At 36.5% G+C, this 19,318-nt stretch overlaps 1 protein-coding gene and 1 non-coding gene across 2 annotated transcripts; one reads left to right on the top strand and one right to left on the bottom strand.

The window, feature by feature from the left end:
• Positions 1–6,325: 6,325 nt before the first annotated feature.
• On the bottom strand, positions 6,326–6,432 carry LOC145091153 (small nucleolar RNA R71). The gene has a single exon (XR_013702041.1). It is a non-coding gene; the product is annotated as a small nucleolar RNA R71 (small nucleolar RNA).
• Positions 6,433–7,564: 1,132 nt separating this feature from the next.
• LOC145089681 (uncharacterized) lies at positions 7,565–8,200 on the top strand. The gene has a single exon (XM_079028083.1). It carries the CDS (start codon positions 7,565–7,567, stop codon positions 8,198–8,200), a length of 636 nt encoding a protein of 211 aa, XP_078884209.1.
• The last annotated feature ends 11,118 nt before the right edge of the window (positions 8,201–19,318 follow it).

The raw sequence follows: 19,318 nt of genomic DNA, 5'->3' as shown, positions 1-19,318 counted from the left end.
AAATAAGGAAAGATTCTCACCACCCAAGTTTCAATTGGACAGAAACTTGGAATCATGCAAGTTATATTGTATGATGAATGAGAATTTTCGTCTTTGGAAAATTAAGACTAATTCCTTGATCACATGTATATATGGGTCAAGTGAAGGACTAAGGGATCAATTACACATTCTTGTGCACTGGTCAAGGTCCACCACAAAGATCGGTAAGACTATTCGTCATGATTTACTAAAGTTTAGTAACTATGGTTATACTTACAAGCTTAAGTATAGTTCTAAAACATTGGAAAAGTTGCAATGTATGGTAGAACGAATGAGAAGAATCAAATTAGGTAGAAAGATAAAGTTGCTCAAATCTGAAAAGATGGGAGAGTACTTTAGTATCATGTTTTATGATCATATTAATGATTATGAAACCATATCACAATTGATCCTCTAAGGACATCTTAGTGCATTCTTATGTCTAATAAGAGGAGTCATGAATTGTTGAAGTGGTTAAATCAAGAAGATGAGTCATACTTCATTCCAAAACAATTCTTAGAGTCATACTCCAAGATTGTAACTTGAGAGACATATCTTAAAGAATGTTTATAACACTTGTCAAATGTAGAGTAAAAGTTTTTTACTCTTGTACATTTGAAATTGATAAGTTGTGATGTTTTGGATAAAACAAATGCCAAATAAGGCCAATTGGGTGAAGTGTTTGTCTTGATTAGAATCCACACTAATTCTTGAATATTTGTTTGTCAAGTAATGTTCCTTGACAAAGTGAATCATATATGTCAAGAGGTCAATGGGAGTCTTAAAGATCTTGACAATTTTCAAGAACTAATCAAGAATAAACCTATTGTTGAACACCAGCACACAGCTTGAGGTTTGTGACCTGTCATGTTGACATATTCTAGTTTTTGTGCCCATTCCAGTTAAAGTTGACTTTGCATATGAGTTCTGCGAGTTCTCAATTGGTTGTATAACAACCTGGAAGCGATGGTAGGCCCTTATGCTACCAGGTGGCAAGAAATTAAGATTGAACAAGTTCAATCCATATGAGTTTGAATATGTCACTATCCTTGTCTTGTGATTATGGTTTTGACAAATTCACATGGATAGGAACACATAAACCATAAAATCTAAGTGTCATAAGGTTTCTCTCCGATTCATAAAAATGATGGTGAGGAAACGCTTTCACTGAGTAGATTTTAAGTAGATAGCAATTGTGATATTTGCCTTCTCAAAGTCGTTAGTGGAACGTGTGTGGTTAACCGGCACACTAACATGGACTTGTGAGGAATGGCAAATGTCTAAACAATTGAGCCTATGATTATGGCATACCTCTTCATAGTTCTAAAATCGTTTAGACATACATGTGAGCTATCTAAGGGAAGGTGTATGATTTTGAGAAGCATAGATAAAGTTTTATCGAAGCATCTCGTATCAGAAATCTGAACTTTGGTAATGAAAGTCAATAAAGCCTCGATTTCTAGAAGTCCAGTTGATTTCTTAGTACGTGTCAGAGCTAGTGGGAGCATAAGTGTTATGCTAGTAGGCTAATAATTATTATGCTAGTGGGAGCATAATTAATTATGTCAATATTGCAAGTTAGCAATGTTAATTATAGAAAACAAAAAGTTCAATTCGTGAAGTTGCAGGGGTTGAAAATTTTGTTTTGCTATAATTAAGGGAGAGGAAATTATACTTCCTTTCAAATCTAAAAGCTTAGATTGTGAGATTTTAATCAAATTCAGTCATGATTACATTATTTGCATTCTAAAATTCGATTATGATTACGACATCCCTTTTCATAATTCAGATTTTGAGAACATGGCAAATTATAAGAAATATTGTAGCAAAAGACTGGTCAAGTATGATGTCTTTATGTGAGACATCATTAATCGTGTCTTGTATGCTTCGGATATAGGATCGATTGCATGTGCTATAATACTTATCCGTTCTAAATTTTCGAAATGCCTAGGGAATTAAGAGGGAAAAAGGAAGAGAATTAGATATGACTGAGATGATTAAGCAATTGTCGAGGACAATCCGAGGTTTACCCAATATTGGTTTCTCGTGGACAGATGGAAGTAGGGTGTAAAATGTTGGAGAGGGACCATATTGATATATTCTGAAAAGAGGCAAATCTTGTTCAGAAGTAAGAGTCAAAATGGGAATATGGAAATGGTTCCATAGGAGGAAGTTATTCTTCAGATCTGTGTAAGATTAGAAAAACTTAATGCAAGAAGGATGTTCAAAGGAATGTACTTTGAATGTGAGACTTCGCTTCCATGGAATTGATCTCTATTGGAATACTTTGTAATGTCTGTTGCCAAGTCTTTGTGACTTTTGTGCATAGTCATTACAAGAGGACCAATGCATATGAGTTTAAAATCTAACAGATTACAGTAAATGACAAAAATTTGATATTCTTACATTTACGGTAAGGATTTGGGATTGTGAAATGAGCATCATTGGAATCATGTTCAATTGATCTATTTCACAAAGTAAGGATCGTAGACAAACATAATATGCATACTTGGAGTATGATATAACTATTGTTTAGAAAACATAGTGTGCATGCTTGGAGCATGGGACAACTATCGTTTTAATTCAAGTATTAAGTTGATTATTTGAAACATTATGCAATGAATAATGTGTAATCAATATGGTGATTAAATAAAAGGTGTTTTATTTATATTCATAAGTTCCGAGACCATATTGGACTCGATTATTCTTGTGTTTCACTTTGCCTGTTTTGACTTCCCGAATAACTAAGTTATTAAAACCATGCACAGTCGATCATACTTTGGAAGTAGTTATTGAGGCAAGACTGTCATGAATGGGTTTGTAGTTTGTCTGGGACAAAGTGGCTGTAGTGTCCATGAGTACTCCTAGAATGAGATTCGAGTATTGGATTCAACACACGCTCATTTGAATCACTTCATGGATTTTATCACGAGTGATAATGAGACGATAATATCTTATATTCTTCAAATGGAGACGTGTGAGTTGTAGTTGCGAGTTGGTTGCACATTGACATATGTAAACGCAACCAGTAACTTGGTTGTTAGAAAACAAATCGTTGTGTGTGACTTGATGAGTAAGTACAACCGAGCATTTGGGTCGAAGTTTATCCATTCTTTTTACCCTTGGAGGGATAAAAGCGATATTTATGGGCCCCTCAATGATTTAGTGATGACACCCTAAGTGCTTGGCCAAGCCTAGACTGATTTGATTTGTTCAATTAGTCAGTCATCATAAATCGGAAATCCGGGAACAACAAATGGATAGAGAGAATGATTATAATCCATGTCTCAGTCCATATGATATCTAGAATGGAGGAATATATGATCCCTTATCTAATGAACGCGTCATTTGACTAGGTCAGAGTTCGACAGCGGCTTTACGAGCTACGATTGCTAGTCGGGATCTTGGAGTCATACTTGCATAATAGTTTTAGACTTATCTAAGTGGGAGACTGTTGGATTAGATGTCTAAGCCCATAACTATTATTGGTATGTACTCGACCCGAGAGTAGCATGCTCCATTTGGGTTGCATGACATCAGAACAATTGGATAGACAAGTGAGAAAGGTTATTTGTGATTTATATTAATATATTATAAGTTCTAATATATTAATATGAAATCATATTATGTGATTAGTATTGATCAAAAATTAATTTGGAATTAATTTTGTGATCAAAAGAGACTAATTAAATATATGAGGATTGATTATGTAAATCATTCAATCTTATATATGTGGGCTTGTAATCCATTGTCCTTCATGTTGGGCTTAACCCATGTGGTAACCCATGGATACTCCATGGAGGTTAAAACCCATGGATCATGAAGGAAATGGAAAGTCATTCACATTAGGGTTTACATGGTGTAACCCTAATGAGCCATACTATATAAAGGATCCCATGGTTCATGAAATGGCACTAATGGATACACAAAGTATGGGCAAGGGCCGATTTTCATAAGGAGAACCAAAGTAACCTTCTTCTCAAGTTATTCCATTTGTTTGTGGTGTTGTGTGATTCCATTTGAGGCTTCCAAACTATTAGGGCTATGCTCTTAAAGGTTCAAGACTTCAAGCTCCATCAAAAGGTATGTCATCTAACTAGATTTTTGTAGTATATTTGCTCCATAATATGCTAGTTAGGATGATGCTTTGTAATTTTGTATATTTGCATGTATAATAGTGAAAACATAGATCTAAGGCACATATGGTTGCATGCACACTAAAGGAGTGTTAGAATGCTCAAATCCCATCACTTACCACGACGTGGTGCTCTGATTTCTGGAAAAATATAAATAGATCACCTTAATCTCTGAATTTGAACTTTTGGCTCTGGAGAATTCGACACTTTTGAAGGCTAAACACTGGTTCTAAGGCTTGGAAGCAAGAATTTCATTCACAAACCTTGGAAGAAGGAGCATTAAGGCAACTAAAATTTACACTTCGATTTTTTATTAGATTTTGCTATGTCAAATACTTTGTTTTTTTTTTGTGATTTTGTTTGCTGAATTCATAAGCTAAATGCTCATGACTTTCGTTTAGCCTAGGATGAATTAAGTATTTGTGGTTGATTTATGGTTTGGATTTGGATATTTGTTTAATTGTTGATTTAGGTTATTATAGAACCTCAAGTATTTTTGATAACTATTTTCTTTACTTATTGCTGAATTTGATTAGGCTAGTATGACCATGCATCTATCTTAGTTAAATTTGAATCTTATGATCTTGTGATTTGCAAAATTGTAGGACTAGAGTTTTGAACAAAACCTAGGGTTAAGTAGAAAAGTGGGTAAAAAGGTATAGGAGCTAATATATGACGACAAATCATGTATTAAATTGAATCAATAAACTAAATTGGTCAATTAATTATAAGTCTAATCAATTCGAACTTAACACTAGTGAACTTGTAAGTTTGTTCACCTGATCACCGAATAAATAAGCTAGTTTGCTAAAGGATTAAATTTGTGAATACTAATTTGGTCATCTTAGGAATCGGTAACTAAAGAAACTAAATCCATTGCACTTCCATAAATCAACCATAATAACAATATAAATCCAAAGCTAAACGAAAGTCTCTTACTTACCTTGGTTAATTCATACTTGCTAATTTGCTTTAGTTAGTGTTAGCTTAATTAAGTGATAATTAGTTACTTTGATAATTAAAGTATGTAGTCTTGAAAAACTAGGTAACCAAAACAGTTTCTAATTTAATTAGTATTTAGTTAATAGTAGAATAAAGTTAGTTAAAACATCATTCCTTGAGTTCGACACTCGTTCTTACCATAGCTGTACTATTGCACGATTAGGTACACTGCCTAGTGTGTTTAATAGTCTAGTAAAGGAAATAACTTTTATAAATTTAATACTTGAATAAAAATATAAACACATTAAATACACATCAAGTTTTTGGCGCCGTTGCCGGGGAACGGTGAAATCTTAGTTGCCTTTATTCAGCTATTTTATTAGGATTAGTTATCGTTTAGTTTTTATTTATTTTTATTTTAGGATTTACTAGCTTTTTACTCACCACGACGTGGTAATTTCTACCATGTCGTGGCATCATAAAAGTAGGATTTTTTTCTTTCAATTTTGTTCTTTTTACACATTTCCTTTATTTATTTGCAGATTGTGTATGACCCATGGATCAAATTCCTCTTTGATCCCACCACTTGAAGACCCGGGATCCGCTTTTCGCAAAAACAAAGACAAAACCGAAGGAGAACCCGCTACACCAAAGAAGTCACATTTCAAGAATCTCAAGTCGATTTTTGGCAAGAAGAAGGGAAAAGTGGGTGAATCCAGCAAAACACTGAAGGACGAAGACACAAAGAGAAATCCAACGAAGGAAGACACCGAGTACGAAACAGAAAAGGAAGGAAGCAAACAAAATTTGAAACAAAAAGCGAGCTAAATAAGGAACCCAATAACACCATGGGGAACATTGTCGGCCTCTCTATGGAGGCGTACAAAAAGAGAATTCGAGACGACACCGGTCCGGGGCTTGTGCAATCCACCATACCCGCCACTACTACATTTGAACTTAAGGGGCACATCCTTACAGCACTAGAGACTCCTTTCACTGGAAAGGATCATGAAGACACCTATAAGCATCTAGATGAAGTCAACGACATCGCCGACTACTTTAACATTCCAAATGTACCAAGAGAAACAGTGTTGTTGAGGATGCTCCCTGCCACTTTCAAGGGAGCCGCGAAGGCTTGGCTAAAGGCACTTCCACCAGGCACGGTAACGACATGGGCAAGGATGTGAGAATTGTTTTTGGAACAGTTTTGCCCACCATCCAAGGTGGATAAGCTCAAAAAGGCCATCACCAATTTTGAACAACAAATGGGGGAGTCATTGTACGATGCATGGGAGCGCTACAAAGGCGTGATAAGGAATTGCCCATAAAATGACCTCAATGTGCAACAAGAAGTGTCGATATTTTATGGTGGGGTGAACGTCACCACTAGAAAACTCCTTGACTCTTAACGCCCTTTTACAAAGAAAAATATGGCAGAAGTTAAGGAACTCATTGAATAATTCTCTAAGCACTTTAGAGAATACCATAATCCAAGGACTGATGTAACGAGGGGTTCAGCTAATGCAACTTCGGAAGACATGTTGGCGGTTATGGCAATGTTGCACAACATGGATAGGAGGATGACTAAGATGGATCAAACAATCCATGCTATTCGAGTTGGGTGTGAAAACTATAACCGACCACGTTTGACTAAAGATTTTGACCTTGATGAGAATGGAAACCGGAGGTTTCAAGCTTGCTACTCAAGCGGTGATCATTTTGATGAAGATTAGAGAAAACCCAAGAAAAAATGGTTACCTTATGATGAGTATAAAAAGGCCAAGGAGGAAAATATAAACAAAAAGAAGAGGCTTTTTACCAAAAAGGGGAACCACATGTTGAAAAGAAATCTGACTTTGAATCAATGCTCACACGATTTGCAACCATTTCTGAAAAGAGGCATGAGGGAACTAAAGCAGCAATTAAGGAACAAAAAATAATGATGAAAGAGAAACAAGCTATGATGAAGGAACAACAAGAGATGATGAAAAAACAGCAACCATTATTTAGAAATCAATAAGCTTCGATCCTCAATATAGAAAAACAACTTGGGCAACTAGCTATGCAATTCAATGAAAGATCACCGGGAGGACTTCCGGAAAATACCGAAAAAAACCCGAGAGGAGCTCACATCCAAGCCATCACCACTAGGAGTGGAAAAATTATTACTCATTTGACTCCCATAGATAGAAACAAGCCAGATGCGGATCAGGAAGTTCAAGAGGAAAACCAAGGAAACAAATATCGACAATCACCACGACATGGTACAGATGCCATGACATGGTACAGATGCCACGGCATGGCAAGAAGCTAAAAAGAAAACTCTGAAACCAGTAAATCCATACCGCCCACCATTGTCGTTCCTAAGTAGAGCAATTCAAGAGAAGCATGCTGAAGATTATCGGAGGTTCTTAGATCACATAAAGTCTCTTGAAATCAATATTCCCTTTATTGAGGCTTTAGCTGAAATGCCAAAGTATGACAAGTTTCTCAAGGACCTATTGACAAACTGCAAGAAAATGGAAGGATTATCAAAAGTAGTACTAAATGAAACTTGCTTTGCTGCAATACTAAACATGCTACCAAAGAAGATGGGGGATCCAGGTAGCATAACTTTACCATGCCAATTCGGGAATCTAGCAACCAGTCATGCTCTAGCCGACTCGGGAGCAAGTGTCAACTTGATGTCATACGTATTCTTCAAAAACCTTGATCTTCCCGAACCAATACCGATCCGCATGGTTATCCATCTAGCCAATAAAACTATGACCTTTCCAAGGGGTATTTGTGAAGACCTACTAGTGAAAGTTGACAAGTTCGTTTTTCCCGTGGATTTCATTGTGTTGGATATGGAGGAAGACGAGCAAGTCCCCATCATCCTTGGAAAGCCATTCTTATGTACCGTCCGAGATTTAGTTGATATAAGAGAGTCCAAACTCACTCTAAGAGTTGGAGAAGAAGCGGTTACATTTGGAGTCAATCGGGCAATTCAACATTCAAGGATAAGTGACGATACGACATTATCTGTTGATGTGCAAGATGAATTACTTGAAAAAGAGATAGACGGGTGGAAAGAAAAAGAGACCGAGGGATTTATGGTCTAATGGAAGATAATTTTGATCCCGAACTGGATATACAAGAGTTGGAGAAGCTATGAGAAGAAAGTGATTATGATGAAGCCATAAAAGAGGCAGAAGAGGCAACACGACGTAGTGAGGAGAACGCGTCGTGTCAAAGTCTTTTTTCACGGTCAGGAATTAAAAGTTGCGACACCACGATGTGGCAGGATACCCACGTTGTGGTAACTGACAAAAAGCAGAAAATCGAGCTGAAAGCCCTCCCCGAACACTTGGAGTATGCATTCTTCGAAGAAGGACAACAAACCCAGTAATCATAGCTTCTAATCTTGCAACACATGAAAAAGAAAGCCTCGTAAAGGTAATACAAAAAAGACAAGGTGCTATAGCATGGAAGATCACTAACATCAAGGGGATTAGTCTAGCCTACTGTTCTCATAAGATCAACTTAGAAGAAGAAGCTAACCCCATAGTACAACGCCAAAGAAGACTCAAACCAAATATGCAAGAAGTAGTTAAAAAGGAGGTTGTTAAACTATTAGATGCTGGTATCATTTATTCAATCTCCGATAGCCCATAGGTGAGTCCTGTACACGTTATACCTAAGAAAGGAGGAATGACGGTAGTCACCAATGAAGACAATGAGTTAATCCCAACAAGAACAGTAATCGGGTGGGGCGTTTGTATTGATTATCGAAAACTTAATGATGCTGCATGCAAGGATAATTTTCCACTACCACTTATCGATCAAGTGCTCGAAAGGCTATCCAGTCATTTCTACTATTGTTTCCTTGATGGTTTCTCGGGGTACTTTCAAATTCTAATTGACCCACAAGACCAAGAGAAGACCACTTTTACATGCCCAAGTGGAACATTCGCATATAGATGCATGCCTTTTGGGTTATGCAATGCACCAGCTACTTTCCAAAGGTGCATGATGGCTATCTTTCACGACATGATCGAGAAATTTATGGAGGTTTTCATGGATGACTTCTCGGTTTTTGGATCCTCTTTTGAAGATTGTTTGTCCAACTTGGATCTAATTCTAGCAAGATGTGAAAAGATCAACCTTGTCCTTGATTGGGAAAGGTGCCACTTCATGGTGAAAGAAGGAATTGTGTTGGGACAGAAAGTCTCAAGGAAGGGGATAGAGGTGGATAGAGCAAAAGTTGATACTATAGCAAAATTGCCACCTCCAACAAATGTAAATGGGGTAAGAAGCTTTCTAGGCTATGCGGGATTTTACCGCCACTTCATTAAAGACTTTTCAAAGATCACAAGGCCATTGACTCAACTTCTTTTAAAGGATGCATCATTTGAATTTTTTAATGAATGTCATGAAGCGTTTCAACTATTGAAGGAAAAGTTAACTAGTACCCCTATTATGATAGCTCCAAATTGGAGCCTTCCTTTTGAGGTAATGTGTGATGCTAGTGACTATGAGATGGGAGCTGTTTTAGGACAAAAGGTTGATAAAAATTTTCAACCAATCTATTATGCAAGCAAAAGTTTGAACCCAACTCAAGAAAACTACACTACTACCAAGAAGGAGCTACTAGTGGTGGTGTTTGCTGTTGATAAATTTCGTCCATATTTGGTTCTGTCAAATTCAATAGTTTTTACCGACCATTCTGCCCTTAAGTATCTATTTGCTAAATAAGATGCTAAACCAAGATTGATACGTTGGGTCTTTGTTCTACAAGAATTTGATATTGAAATAAGGGATAAGAAGGGAATGGAGAACATGGCTGCCGATCATTTATCAAGATTAGAGAACCTGCATTTAGAGGAATTGGAAGAAAACAAGATAGGTGATGATCTCCCGAAGAATATCTTATGGTTATAGCAGGAGAGGTACCATGGTTTGCAGATATAGCTAACTACCTAGCAAGTGAATACATTCCAAAAGATTTAACCCGACAACAAAAGAAGAAATTCTTTTCAGAAAGTACTACTGTTGGGATGAGCCATATCTTTTTGGAAGCTGTGCAGACGAAATGATAATAAGATGCGTGTCCGGGAAAGAGAGTCGAGAAATCCTGAAACATTGTCATAGCAGGCTCACTGGAGGACATCATGGAACGAAATAAATGGCTAAGAAGATTTTTGATATCAGTTTTTATTGGCCTACAATTTTTAAAGATGCTACTCAGTTTGTTAAGGAATGTGATTCATGGCAAAGGACGGGAAACATTTCATCATTAAACGAGATGCCCCAAAATAGCATTCAAGTTTGTGAGATATTTGATATTTGGTAGATTGACTTTATGGGACTTTTCCCCATGTCAAAAGGAAATAAATATATATTGGTGGCGGTCGATTATGTATCTTAGTGGGCACAGGCACAAGCACTTCCTACTAATGATGCTTGAGTGGTGGTACGTTTCCTTAAAATGTTATTTTCAAGGTTTGGAGTTCCTAAGGCTCTTATTAGTGATCAGGGCAACTACTTCGCAAATGATCAATTGGCTAAGGTGTTGCAAAAATATGGTGTCCACCATAGATTCTCAACATCCTATCATCCCCAAACAAGTGGGCAAACTGAAGTTACAAACCGGGCATTAAAAAGGATATTAGAGAGATCGGTTGGAAGTAATAGAAACGGGTGGCCAGATAAGCTTGATGATGCGCTTTGGGCATTTTGAGCGGCATTTAAAACACCTATTGGTACTACACAATATAAGTTTGTTTATGGAAAGAATTGCCACTTGCCAGTTGAGATAGAGCATAAAGCATTTTGGGCTTTGAAGATATGTAATTTTGAGCTTGCTGAACTTCGCACTAACCGGTTAACGCAAATGAATGCACTTGAAGAACTTAGAAATGAAGCATACACAAGTTCATTAATATATAAAGACAAGACTAAGATATGGCATGACATGAGACTAAAAGGTAATAAGGATTTTCATGAAGGACAAAAGGTGCTACTTTTCAATTCAAGGTTGAAGCTTTTCCCGGGCAAATTATAAACTAGGTGGGACGGGCCATTTGTTGTTAAACAAGTTTTCCCACATGGAGCTATTGAGCTTATATCAAGAGATGGGATCCCTTTCAAAGTTAAAGGATATAGAGTGAAGCATTATGAAGAAGGAATGCCAGTTAAAGAAACAGAGGAGGAAATTGTCAAATTCACACGAGTTGGGACAACGTGAAGCGGGAAGGAGTCCGACTTATGACTCCCCAGAAAGAAGAGCTTGCAAGAGGTAACCTGTGATTTTGAGTTTGCATTTTCTTTCCTTTTCTTTTATTTCTTTTTATTTCTTTTATTTAGGTTTTATTCTCTCATTCTTCTAATTTGTCTGTGAATTCGACATGGGGTATGGCATAATACGAGAGTGGGGTGGATATTTTTAAGATTTTAATAAATAAGAATGATTGTTAACTCACCACGAGGTGGTAATTTGACTGAACACGTAAAATCAGGAATACATGATTCACCACGGCGTGGTGAATCCACCACATCGTGGTGCCAAAAGAATTGCAGTCAAATTAGGGTTTTTTTTCAACTTCAGTAAAAAACATTTCACTTTTACTTCACCCACCTCTCTTATCGTTCCAGCCGCTTCCACGAAGAATTCAAGCTTTCTCCTTCGTTTTTTTTTTCCAATTCTTCACTAAAAGGTATGATTTTCTAGTGATTTCTTTACTCTTAATCATTTATTATGTTAGTAAAGGGTATATATTTGTTGATTAGAACAAATTTAGGGCCAATTTTAGGAACCTAGGGTTCCAATTTTTGCAAAAATCGGACCCAATTTTAGTTGTTTTACACCTTGATTTTGCTACCATTCTACTCCATAATATGCCTTGAACAATCCCTGAACTTGTATTGAGTTGAATTAGAGTGAAAAATGGTCCGATTTAACCAAGAGTCCCGACAATGCGTCAAACACGATGACTCGTCGTGGTCCTCGTCGTGGTGGGGTCTTTTCCAGTTTATTATGTTGCATTTTGGGTGTAATCATATATATGGTTCTTTGGGTGTCCTTTGTGGTTATTTTTGCAGGCACGACTAACTGTTTAAGATGCAACCAACCCACAGGTCGCCCCACGTTTCTGTGGTATTCTTTCCCAAGGGATGTTGCAGCTGAAATTCATGCCCGTTGGAATGCTAAACTTAAATTGATGAAGAAACGAAAAGTGCATGTTCCCGCGTTTGTGGATTGGCATTGGATGGGACAAACGGGGTTAATGGAAGCCATTGAACCTTATCTTGATAAGGTTTTTAATGGAGATCATGGCCAGTTTATGTGCTTGGCGTGGCGTCGGATTTTCGAAATTCAAGAGGTCATGTATAAGGAATTGGTTCATGAGTTTATAGCAATAGTTTCCTTTGCACGAAAAACTGGGATATATGCTGATGACAATCTAACATTTTTCCTTGGTAGTGAATGACGCTCTCTTAGCCTTGCCGACTTTGCACATAGGAAGGAAATTTACCTTCTGTCCGAGGTTCATTCAGAGTCATATCAGCAGTACATTGTTGCTTCTATAAGAAATATGGACGAATTTAAAGCTGAGGAGCATTGTAATGAAATTGCCAATGGGATGTACGATAAGGGAACTGCCCAAGAAATCGACATTCGGTCGCCCATTCACCGCTTGTTGCACTGTGTCATCACTAACACCATCAACGAGCGTCAGGAGGGAGATAAATATCCCACTGTTGATGTCTACTTCTTGAGGGCCATTACTTCAACCGATATATATATATATATATATATATATATATATATATATATATATATATATATATATACTGATTTACCTTTTCACTTGGCTGAATTCCTTGCAGCTCGGGTAGCCAAGGATAGGCACGGGTCCCCATTATATGGTGGAATGTTGATTACACGGCTCACACGCTCATTTGGAGTTCTTGAAAAACGTGAAGTTGTCAGGTTAACTGTGGAATCTTGAAAACCCGTTTCCGTCCTTCTGTACAGGCGGGCGAATATTATTGTTGATCTTGGAATGGATGGTTTTAGCATTCTCGATGACACTCCATGGCAGCGAGTTCGAAACCGAGGAAGGCATCGAGGTAGGGAAGCTGGAGAGGACGAGCCACCGGTTGTACCCGAGGTTGATGAGATGCCCATGGACCCGTACAATGTTGCTAGGCGGGGATTTGAAGATAACTTGCCAAGGAGTGGCAATTATACCAATATGGGTATCTATTATCTTATGGAGCAGTTGCATTTTCCCCGACCGAATCATTTTCCTCCTACATACCCTTATGCACCAAGTTGGGAGGAACTATGGAGGGAGCAACAAGATGGGGCTGGTGGTAGTTGTGGAGGAGCTGATCATGAGGAAGATTGAGAGTTATCCTTTTGATTTCTTATTTTTAAGACTTGTTTCGTTATGTTTTTATTTTTGTTTGTTTGGTGTGTTGAAAAATTATTTCTTGTTTTGGTTGTAGACAATGTTTCCTTCTTGCATTACTTTTCTTTGTTTTAGTTCCAGGTATTTTTCTAGAGTCCAAGTAAGGGTATTAATGTCAAACGAAGGTTCTTTATAGAGCACGCTTAGGAGACGTCGAGAGAAGCAAGATTTGAGCACATTTTTCGGGTGTTTATTTGAGTCATAGAGTGAGGAGTCACGTCCAATAGATTTATACATGAATTGGTGCAACATATAGTTCACAATTAAGTACCTAAGGGCACCATATTTTTCACTTTCAAGGCCACCACGACGTGGTACTACACACCACACCGTGTTGTCGCATTTATAATACCAAAAAATGTTTTGTTTGGGTTACCACGACGTGGTGATATCCACCATGACGTGTTGATTTTCGAGTCCGTTTTCCGAGTCTGCTCTAGCACTTTCAGTATTCTACATGATCAAGAGTAGTGTTTCCTATCTTATATTCATTCTCATGGTATGGATGAGTTGTTCCCACGCCATAGAATTTCACGCCATAATGACGAATTATCCCGGCTGCTACGACATGGTTGACACTTTCCTATGTTGTGGGGGAGTTTTTCATAGCATAAGGAGGCTGCTATTCTAATTTCTACTTCCGGTTCCACACGTTCCAGCAAGCTAGAAGTCCTTCCCACGTTTCAAGATGCATCTTCTATCCCAGGGGAGTCTGTTCCTTTTTCTCCCTTTCTTTTTAATTTTATGTTTTGCATACCATGCAATGAGGGCATTGCATGAAATAAGTGTAGGATAGGGGGTATATTGCATAAGAAAAAGCATTTGATTTTAAAATTTTTGCATTAATAGTTTCTAAATAGTATAACTTAGGAAACTTAGCTAATAATTAAATTTTTTTTCCAATGAAGTATGGGATGATCCAAAGAGAACCTAAATGTTTACTTGAGCCAACACATGTTATAGTGTATTTCTGGCTTCCCATTTCCTAGTGAAAAGTCATGAAGTATGAAAGGTAATCTGGTAGCTTATATGACATAATATGTTTTGCAGCCTAAACCTGAAATCCATCCAGGAAAGCTTAGGTAGTCATTGCACTTAGACTAATACCTTAACCAATAAAGGTTGAAGCTAAGCTCCTTGCTTAAGCATGTAGGATTTGAGTGAACAAGAAAAAAAAAGTGAGAATACATGTAAAAAAAGAGAGAGAAATTACCGAAAAGTAAAAGAATTTCGGAGCTATCAAAAGATCAAAAATTCTGAAGAAATCCGAAAAGTTGAAGATACCAAAAATCAAACAAAGAAGGTGGTGAATTAAAACAAATCAAAGATCAAATATACAACAAAGTGAAGAATTCAAAGAGCTCCATTATGGTATCAAAGTTGTAATTTATAGAATTTATGTATGCTTGGTTGTTTAGCCAAAAATACCTTGAGGTCAAGAAAGATTTCTGAGGATTGACTCGGAGGGTTGCAGAAATGAGTGTCGTATAAGCTAAGGGGTGAAGGTTCATAGGGATTGTGAGTATTTAGGAATAGGGAGTTCTTAGGAATTATAGACACAAATACATGCATTGAGGTCTTGGGATAATGGTTGGGATTGAAATGGATTGTTTTATACTTTGCTAGTGAAATTAAAAATCAATTTGCTTGGGAGCAAGCAAAGAATAAGTATGGGGTATTTTGACATGCGCATATCTATACACATAATTATACAACATATCTTAATATTTTCATTACTTGTATGCCCTTATTAGAACAAAAAGATACTTAATTTTCTATGAATCATGTTGTAGGGACCAAAAGACAAGCTTGGAGCAAAAAGGAAGCAGGAAGCTGGAAGCTGGATGCTGGAAGTTGGGAGATTGAATCAAAGCTCTAAAATGAAGAAAATATACCCCAACACGTTGTGGTGAATTCCCCACAGAGTGGCAACTTGAAGAATCCCGATCAACTTCGAAGACTTGTAGAACAGGGGATAAACATGATTACCACGACGTGGTGCTCTGATTTCGGGAAAAGTATAAATAGATCACCTTAACCTCCGAATTGAAACTATTGGCTCTAGAGAATTCGACACTTTTGAAGGCTAAACATTGGTTCTAAGGCTTGGAAGCAAGAATTTCATTCACAAAACTTGGAAGAAGGAGCATTAAGGCAATTAAACTTTACACTTCGATTTTTTATTAGATTTTTCTATGTTAAATACTATGAATTTCATTTTTGTGATTTTGTTTGCTGAAGTCATGAGCTAAATACTCATGACTTTCGTTTAGCCTAGGATGAACTAAGTATTTGTGGTTGATCTATGGTTTGGATTTGGATATTTGGTTAATTGTTGATTTAGCTTATTAAAGAACCTCAAGTACTTTTGATAACTATTTTCTCTACTTATTGATGAATTTGATTAGGCTAGTATGACCATCTATCTTAGTTAAATTTGAATCTTATGATCTTGTGATTTGCAAAATTGTAGGACTAGAGTTTTGAACAAAACCTCAGCTTAAGTAGAAAAGTGGGTAAAAAGGTATAGGAGCTAATATATGACGACAAATCATGTATTAAATTGAATCAATAAACTAAATTGGTCAATTAATTATAAGTCTAATCAATTCGAACTGAACACTAGTGAACTTGTAAGATTGTCCGCCTGATCACCGAATAAATAAGCTAGTTTGCTAAAGGATTAAATTAGAGAATACTAATTTGGTCATCTTAGGAATCGGTAACTAAAGAAACTAAATCCATTGCACTTCCATAAATCAACCATAATAACAATATAAATCCAAAGCTAAAAGAAAGTCTCTTACTTACCTTGGTTAATTCATACTTGCTAATTTGCTTTAGTTAGTGTTAGCTTAATTAAGTGATAATTAGTTAGTTTGATAATTGAAGTATCTAGTCTTGCAAAACTAGGAAACCAAAACCTTTTCTAATTTAATTATTATTTAGTTAATAGTAGAATAAAGTTAGTTAAAACATCGTTCCTTGAGTTCGACACTCGTTCTTACCATAGCTATACTATTGCACGATTAGGTACACTGGCTAGTGTGTTTAATAGTCTAGTAAAGGAAATAACTTTTATAAATTTAAAATTTGAATAAAAATATAAACACATTCAATACACATCAACCATGAGAGTTGATCGGAGGTATGGGGGCCATCTCCAATTCACCGGCCTAAAAATTAGGATGCAATCCGATCTCGCCATCTTCTAAATTCATCCCGCCATATTGCCATGTATCCGAAACTTTTTCAACATCCTCTTCATCTTCCTCAGAATCAACATGTGAACCAAGCGAGAAAGATTTGAACAAAACCCATTCGTCATCAATTTCATAAATTTCGACTCTGTGAGTTGCCCCAGCAAACTAAATGCTTACTTTGTCGTTGATTTTTCTCCGATTTGTAATAAGGATGCATAATTTCTCCTAAGAGATGTCGGACTTATTCTAAAAGGAACTGATGTTAACCAGAACCATTCCAAAGTTCCCTGCAATAGCAGCACAGTTTGATTCATCCCAAACAAGAAACGGGAGACTGGTGATTCTTATCCATGTAATCCTTTCAAAACAAACACTCTTATCTCCAAGGAAACCAATCCTATTGAACAATTTGAGCCATAAAAGTTTGTTTTCTTTGAAAATTTCAGCCGCTTTTTTAGAATAGAACTTGACAATAATCTGCATGCCTCCAAGATGTTTTGTTTCAACAACATCGAGGCCATCCAACACCAACATGGAGGGGAAGTTACAGAGCATGTAAAAACATTTGACATCTCCCACAAGAACGGTTTTCCAACCCAATCCTACAGTTCTTGAATACATGAAAGCATGATAGGAGGAGGAGAAGGCAGTAGAGTAGCGTTCACCCTTCCTTTAGCTACATTGGTAAATGAACGAGAATCCTTAGTGGTCGATGGGATGCTTCTGGGAGCATCGATGGTTGGTCTTGAAGGCACCACCCTAGGAGCTGGGTGGCAGGGATGTCTAGCAAAGTTAGCTACCAACTTCCTACCCCTACATGAAATTTTATTCAGCCTTTGTTCGATTTCCTCCGGTCTTTAAACATTTGAGAATTTCATGGAAGCAAAGAAAGACCCAGTGACATCCTTTCTTCCTATGATGTAGATGTCCGTAAATTTTCCAAGGTAGGTGCACAGTTTCCATAACTCAGACTTCGTCACATCTCCGGGAAGATTGGAGATGAAGAAAGAGGTGAGGGAAGAATCATCAACCCCACCTGGAGACCTTTTTTTGGTCGAGCCTTTTCATCTCACTTCTCTCCACTCTTTCACCATTTCTTGCTAAAATGTTAATTTACTGAAGAATATTTTGTTTAGTCTATTTAAAATAGGGTAATATTACTAGTAATTACCAGAATAAAGCGACACATATAGCCTCCAAAGTCTGTTTGAGGAAATTGATGACTACGAGGTTAGCAAGGGCCTCTTTGCATATATTCTCTCCATACTGCATCTTGGTCGTTGGGATGATAATCAAGGATATTCTTTCTCAAGCCTGGATCATGTGGAAGCGTATTTACATCGAATTGACTTTCTCTCTCCCGATATGGAACTTCAGTGCTACCATGTGTGATATTATTCGGCGTCGAGAAAGAATCATCTTGAGTTTTTATTTTCTTTTGAGCATTAGCAAACCAATCTAATGTCCTATGGTTCTTCTTGCGTTTTGGTAACTCGTTTTCATCTTCATTCATTTTATCATCAAAAATAAATTTAACCTAAAAAGACTATTACGATTAATAATCTGGAAATAGAAAAACAGTAAAAGCTATAATCATAATTACCAACCAAGATTAAAATAGTTGAAAACATAAATCATATTTTAATATTCTGTTACAATATTGTATGTGTAAACTTTTCTAGCTATAGAGAAATTAATTTTATATAATATTGCCACTTGCTTTAACATAGAAAAGAGAATTGACAACATATCTGCACATCTATATTTACACACAACATATTTACTTTCTTTATCATTATTATAATATGTAATTTACTTGGTACAATACCCAAGAAAGTATTTGTCGTATTTAATTTGGCAACACACAATTGCATAAAAGAAAACATAGAAGAGATGATTACCATTTCAAATAAAAGCAAACTGTGAAGAGATGGAAGAGTCGATTACAACTTCAAATAAAAGAAAACAAGAGTGAAGAGATGATTGTGGGTAAAAGAAAAACTAACCTATAAAGAAAGAGACCAAGAGCTAGAGATAGCGGATCAGGAAGGTATTATCAAGAAGCTAAAAGCCGAAAATTCTCACTTTCTGATTGTGCCGAACTGACCGGATACCAGAGAGGCGAGAATGTGTTACCGTGTCCAACAGTTAGGATTTCTTAGGTTTTGATTTTTGGGATTTGTTTTCTTAGCTTCTAGTTTGTTTGATAGAAACTGTTAATATAGATATAGAGTTTATGTTTTTCTTGAATTCAAATACTTTGTAGTTTTTTAATTTTATAGAGAAAAAATTGCAAAAATGGTCCCTGTGGTTTGTCAATTTCTTTGAGTAAGGTCAAAAAAAAGTTTATTAGCAAAACATGTCCTTATTTGGTGGTTTTGTTATGCTTTTGGTCCCTACCTCGTTAAGTTTAAAAGCATGACTGTTAACTTTTGACAAATGACGGATTTAACAGCATGGCCGTTAACTTTTAATTATTTTTTGTAACTTTTTTCTTATTGTATTATTTTTTATTGGATTATTATATATTAATAAATATTATTTTTAATATATTATATTT

The sequence above is a fragment of the Lactuca serriola genome, chromosome 2 (assembly GCF_051521515.1).
Source record: "Lactuca serriola cultivar US96UC23 chromosome 2, Lser_US96UC23_V15, whole genome shotgun sequence".
NCBI classification, from domain to species: Eukaryota; Viridiplantae; Streptophyta; class Magnoliopsida; order Asterales; family Asteraceae; genus Lactuca; species Lactuca serriola.
Note: the sequence above shows the minus strand (reverse complement) of the source record. Positions and strands in the feature narration are given on the sequence as shown.